The sequence below is a fragment of the Grammomys surdaster genome, unplaced genomic scaffold, assembly GCF_004785775.1.
Source record: "Grammomys surdaster isolate TR1022 unplaced genomic scaffold, NIH_TR_1.0 327, whole genome shotgun sequence".
NCBI lineage: Eukaryota > Metazoa > Chordata > Mammalia > Rodentia > Muridae > Grammomys > Grammomys surdaster.
In genome coordinates this window covers 251,547-260,479 of record NW_021604746.1, presented here as the reverse complement: position 1 = coordinate 260,479, position 8,933 = coordinate 251,547, and the positions used below count along the sequence as shown (strand labels likewise).

The following is an 8,933-nucleotide window of genomic DNA, read 5'->3' as shown; positions in this document are numbered from 1 at the left end:
ATCTATCTATCTATCTATCTATCTATCTATCTATCTATCTATCTATCATATTGGGTAGGACTGTTGGTTGTCTCCCTCCTTGGTAAGTTTGAACGTTGCCTTCTTGCATGAAAGTTAGTTCCCAGGGAGGACGAATTATTGTCAGATCCATTTCTTGAGTCCCCTGAGACCTATGTCCAAAGTTCATGGCTTCTTCAACAATCGGGACTCATCTTCTATGTCTGTGAGACAACCATGGTCAACAGTAATAGCATGTAATGTATTGGGAGTCTCTTGGAGAGCTATAACCACAACTTCAAAGCAAGCTTCTCCTTGGTAGTTTTATTAGAAAATATTTGAGTCTTATAGGGAGCATCATCAGCCCAATGGGAAGTTTTCCTTTACACTCCAAATGTATATGCATTCACAGACTTATATGTATGTATGCATTTATGGAAGATGGACAATTACTTATGATAGTTTAGACATCTTTAATGGTTTTCTTTTCTCCTTCTTATGTGTTTATGTGTTTGTATTTGTCCCTTCTCTATAATGAAATCCTGCACTTTTTCCATTTTCCCCTTTAGATGACGTGTTCCCTGTTACCTCCTGTCTATTATTCACCCACATCCCACCATGGTCTGTTTTTTTACTTTTCTGGTTACTGTATTTACTCCAGGTTGTGTGCTTACATCTGAATATTTGGAGCTAGGAACTTTCTATGAGAGAGAACATGTAATGTCTGTCTTTCTGAGTCTGGGTTACTCTGTTCAGTATGATCTATTCAAAGTCCATCCATTTACCTGCAAATGTTATGACTTCAATTTTCTTTAGAGCTCAATAATATTTTATAGTATATATATATATATATATATACACACACATTCTTATTTGACAGCTGAAGGACATTTATGTTGTTTCCGTTTTGTATCTATTATGAATATAACAGCAATGAACATGGGTGATCACGTATCTGTGTAATAAGATGTTGAGCCCTTTGAGCATATGGCAAGGAATGGTAGAGCTGAATAACGTGCTAAATTTATTTAACTTGAGGATTTGTTTATTTAATTGAGGATACTCTATATTCATTTCCAGAATGGCAACTTTTTTGTTCATAGTATTTATATTCCCTATTATTTTGCTTTTTGTTGTTTTTGCTGACTGGATTACTCATAGTATTCTTTCTTTACTGTGAGAAAGAGTGGTTTGCTGTCTTGAGCATGGGTGATTATTTCCCAGTTTTCCTGTATTTATCTCCTTTTCACATGAAATTTATTATTTCCTGTGTTCTCATATGTATTTCCTCTCATTTTCCTGTGTATGTTTTGCCTCTAATTTATTATATGCTATGCTACTTTAGTAAAATGAATTGTGTTAATTCTTGACTGTCTTCAAATGTACTATGTCTCCATCAGTTTTGAGAGTATTTTTCTGAGTGTAACAATATGGTTGATGGTGATTTTCTCTCCAATTTTTGAATGTCTTTCCATGCTCTGCTGGTTTTTGGATCACTGACCAGACACTAAGTAATATTCTGTTACTTGAGTCTTTTTATGTGGTTTGACCTTGTTCTTGAATAGCATTTAGTATTAATTTTACTTTTCCTGTTTGACCCCTTAATATTAAAGATCCACAAGCCAGCTATTCATTGTTCTTCAAAGAGAAAATCAAAGAAGAGAAACAGAAGGACATGTCCCAGGTCAGTGGTCATGTTCACTCTATTTCAAAAAATATTACAGTTTAATACATTGCATGTCTTTAATTTTCTGCTTCTGATGATTTTTTTAATTTTTATTTTGAATTTTTTTTGCCAGCAGACCAACAAAATCACCTACTGCAATTAACCAGACCTAGTGACTAGACAACACAACGCATTTTTATGAAGTTACAATATTCATTTGAAACAGAAGCTCTGGAACCTCAGATGTGATTTTATGTTTTTTTTTGAATATATGTTTATGTACTAATCCAACACCAAACACCCAAAATCTTGTGATTGAATTACAGTAAGAAAAGCATTTACCTTTACATCCTTTTTCATAACTGGTGGTCATTACCTTCATGGCAGGCACATGTCGCTTAATTGTGCCATAAAACTAGGTTCTTGAGTATAGACTGAGATTGTAATCTACCTGTATTTCTTTTTGGTGTTTAATATCACAATTGATATGTCCATGTGTTGGTTAGTACCGCACATCTGTTTGTCTTAAGAGAATCACTCACTTCTTTAGGAAACTCAGTGGTGGCTTTCCAAAGTAGAGAGATCAGTATTTTTACTTTTTTTTCCCCCTTTACTTTTTCTTTGTTCCCACAGCATCAGACTGTGCAGAACACTTGGGCTTGGACTCATTAATTAGAATTATGTGGAATGCATCCATACAATGTCTTATGGGCATTGACTGACGTGAATAAACTATTCCATTTGATGCAGAGAGGCTATCCCTTGTGATGGCCTTGCTCTACACGCTTTGTTTGAATGTCAGCTCTCCATGCCTACCATGCAGCTTCACTGTCCTGAAATTGCTATTTGTCTATTGTGGTTCTTATATATTCTTAGGAAAATTTTAGATTACATTAAGTGTGTCTGATGCAAAGTTTTCTGTCTACTTGTTAGTGGCCCAAATATTCATATAAAAGTAATTGAGCAGACTACTTGATTTTTATGTTACAGAAAATCTCAAACTCTTTGCCTTCTTTGCCCAGAAGTTAATCATGAGTTCTGCCTTCCATACCTACTTCTTTGCTATTCAATGGTGTGGCATTGCATCTAGAATTTAAAATCATACCTGAGCCTGTTAGAATAGATTATGTGAGACCCAATAGAGACGGGATTGACTCAGTGTCTGGATTTTAGCATGATCTTCAGGCAGAAAATTTAAGAAGACATGTCCTCATCATGAATGTGCTTCTGAGACATGTACACTGTGATCATGTGATAGATAACCATGTCCAGACCTTAAATGTGTTTTTTTCATTGATACTGCTTATAAAACTATTGTGTCATCCTATTTTCACAGAGTTCGAGAATTCATTACAAAATGTGACTTTATTGGAAATCCTCTTTTTGATTAATTTTTAAATTTTTAATGATTTTTGATGATACTTGTCCTCACTCATCTGCATTCTGTCTCTTTATTCTACCCTGTAGCACATAGTCAAACTGTAATTTTTTTGTTTCAGGGTCTGTTGACATTCTGGGATGTGGCTGTGGATTTCTCACAGGAGGAGTGGAAATGCCTGGACTCTGGTCAGAGGGCTTTGTACATTGATGTGATGTTGGAGAATTACAGCAACCTGGTCTCTGTCGGTGAGAACATTTTGCTTGTAGAATTTTTAACTCATCTTTTGTAAATACTAACCCTATATGTTGTAAATTCTCCATATAAGCTGTCATGGAAAAAAAAAAAAACAGAAGACTAGGCAAAGTTTAGTAATGAAAAAGAAATTTTCCATGAGGTTTGCCTGCCTATGCTAGCAAAAGACAACCAGAGAGTGTATCTACTATGATCAAGTATGTGGTGGAGAGACTGAAGACAAAGAGAAGCATAGTGATTTGTGCTCTAGGAAGAAGAACTGGAACTGAAGACCCAAGTTCAGTGAGGAACAGCCTGATGTGAGATGCCTCCATTGCCACCTGAGGCCATGGTGATGTCCGGGCCATACTGCCACTGCTGAGGGCCATGTCTGGGTCCATGGATCTATTACAATGGATCCGTGTTTCAATGTCTGTGGCTTATGTTACTACCAAAGGCCGTGCTGATGTCTGTGGTCTGCATGCAGGCTGCTGCCTGAGGGCATGTTGATGACTGAGGGGCTCCCTGAGCTGTCCCTGCCTCTACCAGTCATGACATGGTTAGGCAAGCTATGAGATGGGCATGGGAGAGCTGTCTCTGATGGCATGGGTGCAGGAGAGTTGATGAGCAAACCAACTCAGCTACACCTAGGACCAGTTCCAGAACTATGAGTTACTCCACTCCAACATCTACCACATCTGTGATCTGCGGGCCAGTTCTCCTGAACCAAACTGCATGATCTCCATGACTCGTGGCAACAGCAAGATATCCAAGAGGAGTCTTGGCAAGGGTTCTGTACTGACGGTGTAGCAGAAGCAAGAGGCCTGAAACCAGAGCAATTACTCATTGCAATAAACGTTTGCAAGTAAAGCTGTTTGAGCAAAAGGGTATATGATGTGATATACATGATGGGGGAGTGGACTTGGACATGCACAGCTCCTGGTGCTGTAACAGTTATTCCAGGTGTTAGAGGAGGCTGCTGTTGACACAGAGCATGTAGTTCTCCATAAGAGTTAAACAATTTTTTTAAAAACCGTTTTTAAAAAAAATTATTGAAAATTAATTTTTAAATTTTTCTTTCAGAGGTAAGTTACAAAGATAGACAGAAGGAAGTTATTGTAGGGCTGGGATATCAGTGGAATTAAGGTGCATGATGCAAAATTTATGAACAATCAGTAAAAAATAAGTTATGAAAAAAAGAACATTTTCATGGTGTTTAGTTTTTTTCTTTTCATTTTTTTTCATTTTAGAAGTATCATGCACCCTTGGTTTTGGTTCCAAGATGCATTCTGAAATTCAGTAGTCTATACTGTATCCAGCCATATCTTAAACCTCTGTAACCATCATTACAATTGACACTGTTTTAATTGTAAGAGAACTGAAGATATGCAAACTGAAAATTATTCCAGAATATGCTAGAAATTCTGACAGGATATAGGACTTGGGAATTTATTCCTAGATTCCTCTATTTCCTGTTCTTCTAATGTACTGAGCACAGTATGGTATTAGACATCTGTGTTGTTTTCAAAAATTATAACATGGTTTATTGGCTACTTCACAGAAACCATTGATTATTGTGTGCAGAGTAGGCCTGGTCGCCTGCTGGAACAAATGAGGTTGCCCTGGAAGATGGATAATTGTAGTAACCAAAACCAGGGAGGGCAAGCGAATGAGCAGGACAACAGTGAAGGATTCAAGTGAGAGAGAAAGCAAGAGCTGAAACTGCCTTTGCTGTATTAAGTTCTCCTTGAAAAGATTCCTGGTCCTTGTACTTACTACAGTCTCCTGTCCTCAACATGTGTCCTGCCTGCTGTAACTCTTAGAAGTCGTTGTGACTTATGAGACCTGTAGACCTGAATGGGAACTAAACACTAGTACAGTGTGCAATTTTTCTTGATGGTGCAGCCATCAGATTGGAATCATTTTACAAATTATAAGTCTGAGTCCATGAAGTAGGATTATTCTGTAACTGCCTTGCTTGCTTGTATGTCTTCATATTACATGTTTCATTTTCATTCCAGTGGAAGATAAAGAGACATCCTTCTGGAAAATAATCTTAAGAGTTGGTAGAGATTAGACTTGAGAATAACCATATAAGGAAAGTTAGGAAACACAGCAGTGTGAGGAGCTCAGACAGTGGAGGAAAAGATATGAGCAATAGCTGCCTGTGAAAGCCCTGCCTCAAGTGATCTAGAGCTGGCAAAATATTTGCTTTGCATCCATTAATTTTGAACAATCTAATACTATTTATTTATTTATTTATTTATTTATTTATTTATTTATTTGAAAAGAATCAAACCCTTGGATGCTTTTCGGCAAGCCTTTAATCTTACAAGGCAATGGGTCTCCTGCGGAGTAATTTCCATTGCTATATATTAGGCGGTACACTCACTGTGAGCCTGGGACTGGGTTAAAGTCTTCATCCATTTCTGAGGAAAAAAATCAAAAAGAGAGACTTATACTCTGAATATAATCAGTGAGTGAGCTCCACCTCAAAGATAATTACTTACCCTCACTTGCTTGTTCCAGTTTGTGCCAAGTTAGACATTTTCAATAAAGATGAAATATCTACTAGAAACCACCTACTGTGAAGGCTGACATGCTGTTTTTGTGAGGATCCATACAGTTACAGTGAAAGAATAGTGTCAGCTACTGAGAGCTTGGTTCTAAACAGTTGAAGTTTGACTTAGTTTATAAGAGAACATACAGAGACAGCCATTTATCACATGTATCATCTGGGAACAAGCCCTATTAATCTGACTTGTATTCATTTTCAGAGAACTATTATACATGTGATACTGTCTATCACCATGTGAGGACCGAAAAAGAGTCATGTCAGTGTAATGAGCTTGGTGAAATGCTTCATGATGCCTCCAACTCTGAACTTTATAAAAGATATGACAGTACAGAACCCTCTAATAACTACAGGTGCCATAAGGACAGGGATGCCTCTGTTGACTCATCAAACCCAGATCAACATAAAAGGATGCACACTGGAGAAGAACCTTTCAAATCTAAAGACTGTGAGAAATCTTCCAGTTTGTGTTCCAACATTAGGCAAGATCAAAGACTCTCCACTGCAAAGAAAGAGCACAAGCAGGATGAACATGATGACCATTTCAGCTCTACACACAGTCTCATGGAGCAAACAATCTACATTAAAGAGAAACGATACCAGTGTGGGCAATGCAGGAAATTCTTCAGTACTGCCTCAAGCTTCAGCATACATAAGAGAATTCATACTGGAGAAAAACCCTACAAGTGCAATATTTGTGAAAAATCCTTTAACAAGTGCACAAATCTTAAAACACATCAAAGGCTTCATACTGGAGAGAAACCTTACAAATGCAAAGAATGTGAAAAGTCATTTGTGCAGGTATCTGCACTTAAAAGCCATCAGAGAAGGCATACTGGAGAGAAGCCTTACAAATGTAAGGAGTGTGACCAATCCTTTGCCCACTGTGCATCATTAAGATGGCATCAGAAAACTCATTCTCCTGAGGTACTACGTTATGAATGTAAAGAATGTGCTAAGTCCTTTTTTGAATTATCACGTCTTAAAAGGCATTACAGAATCCACACTGGTGAAAAGCCTTACAAATGTGAGGTATGTGATAAATCTTTTACTACAAATTCAACTCTTAAAACTCATCAGAAAATTCATACTGGAGAGAAACCTTACAAATGTAGGGAATGTGACAAATGTTTTACCAAGTGCTCACATCTTCAAAGACACCAGAGTGTTCATAACCAAGAGAGACCTTACAAATGTAAGGAATGTGGGAAATCTTTTACTAAGTGTTCAACTCTTCAAACACATCAGAAAGTTCATAATGTGGAGAAACCTTACAAATGTATGGAATGTGATAAATCCTTTACCCAGGTCTCACATCTTAGAACACATCAGCGAATTCATACTGGAGAGAGACCTTATCGATGTAAGGAATGTGACAAATCTTTTCGTGACAGCTCAACACTTAGAGTACATCAGAAAATACATACTGGAGAGAAACCTTACAAATGTTTGGAATGTGACAAATCCTTTACCTGGCACCCACATCTAAGAAGACATCAGAGAGTTCATAGTGGAGAGAAACCTCACAAGTGCAAAGATTGTGATAAGTGCTTTCTCTGGATTTCTAGTCTTCGAATACATCAGAAAATTCATGATGGAGAGAGACCTTATAAATGTAAGGAATGTGCCAAATCTTTTATCTGGTACTCAAATCTTAGAGTTCACCAGAAAATTCATACTTCAGAGAAACCTTACAAATGTATGGAATGTGACAAATCCTTTTCCCAGTATGTACATCTTAGAACACATCAGAGAGTTCATACTGGAGAGAGACCTTACAGATGTATGGAATGTGACAAATCTTTTACTAGAGCCTCAACTCTTAGAGCACATCAGAAAATTCATACTGGGGATAAACTTTATAAATGTAGGGAATGTGACAAATCTTTTACCAGATGTTCACATCTTAGAATACATCAGAGTGTTCATACTGGAGAGAGACCTTACAAATGTATGGACTGTGACAAATCTTTTCCTACGGGGTCAACTCTTAGAGCACATCAGAAAATTCATACAGGAGAGAAGCCTTACAAAAGCAAAGACTGTGATATATCTTTTTCCCAGGCCTCACATATGAGAACACATCAGAGAGTTCATACTGGAAAGAGATCTTACAGATGTAAGGAATGTGGCAAATTCTTTACTCAGTATTCAACTCTAAGAGACCATCAGAAAATTCATACTGGAGAGAAACCTTACAAATGCAAAGACTGTGACATATCCTTTATATGGATTTCAAATCTTGAAAGGCATCAGAAAATTCATACTGGAGTGAAACCTTACAAATGTAAGGAATGTAAGAAATCTTTTTCTAGGTGCTCAAATCTTAGAAGCCATCAGACAATTCATACTGGAGAGAAACCTCACAAATGCAAAGACTGTGACATATCCTTTATGTGGATTTCAAGTCTTAGAAGACATCAGAAAATTCATACTGAAGAAAACATAACATTGTAAATAATATAATATAACATTTATCTGGTATTACCTGCTTGCAAATCACAACAAGAGAAGTAATAGAAATGTAAAAATAACAAGCTTGTGAAATCCTTTAATGAAGACTTAAATCTCACAAAATGTATCAGAGTTCGTATTAAAATAAAATTCTGGAAATGTAACTGTATGGGAAGCTTTTTATTTCTTTTTAATACTGGCCTGCAAGTATGTCATGCACTGCATGTATGCCTGGTACAGGTAGAAGCCAGAAGAGAGCATCAGATCCTCTGAATTTGGAAGTACAGAGAGTTGTGTGTAGCTATTTGTATGTTGAGAACTGAACTCTGGTTCTCTGGAAGAGCAACCAGTACTCTTAACCACTGAGCCTTCCCTTCCATCCCTGGGAAAATCTATCACAAAAACATTTATCCCATTCAACATCCAACCATTCATAATAATGCCAGGCAAGATGGTACATGCCTTTAATCACAGCACTCAGAAGACAGAGACTAGAAGATCACTGTGAATCCAGTTATAAGACTGCCAGAACCACATAGACTCTGTATCAAAAAAAAAATAATGACAGCATATAATAACTTTGAAGTTTTGACAAAGACATCTAATTATACTGTACATCACATAGATCA

At 37.0% G+C, this 8,933-nt stretch overlaps 1 protein-coding gene across 1 annotated transcript in view; it reads left to right on the top strand.

Moving 5' to 3' along the window:
- LOC114630086 (zinc finger protein 54-like) overlaps nt 1-8,468 on the top strand; it is a 14,999-nt gene extending 6,531 nt beyond the window's left edge. Inside the window, exons 2-4 of the mRNA XM_028778164.1 lie at nt 1,611-1,681; nt 3,163-3,289; nt 6,053-8,468. Of these exons, the coding sequence (XP_028633997.1) occupies nt 1,673-1,681; nt 3,163-3,289; nt 6,053-8,307 (2,391 nt within the window). The 5' untranslated portion in view covers nt 1,611-1,672 and the 3' untranslated portion in view covers nt 8,308-8,468. The remainder of the gene's footprint in view (nt 1-1,610; nt 1,682-3,162; nt 3,290-6,052) is intronic.
- Nucleotides 8,469-8,933: the final 465 nt, after the last annotated feature.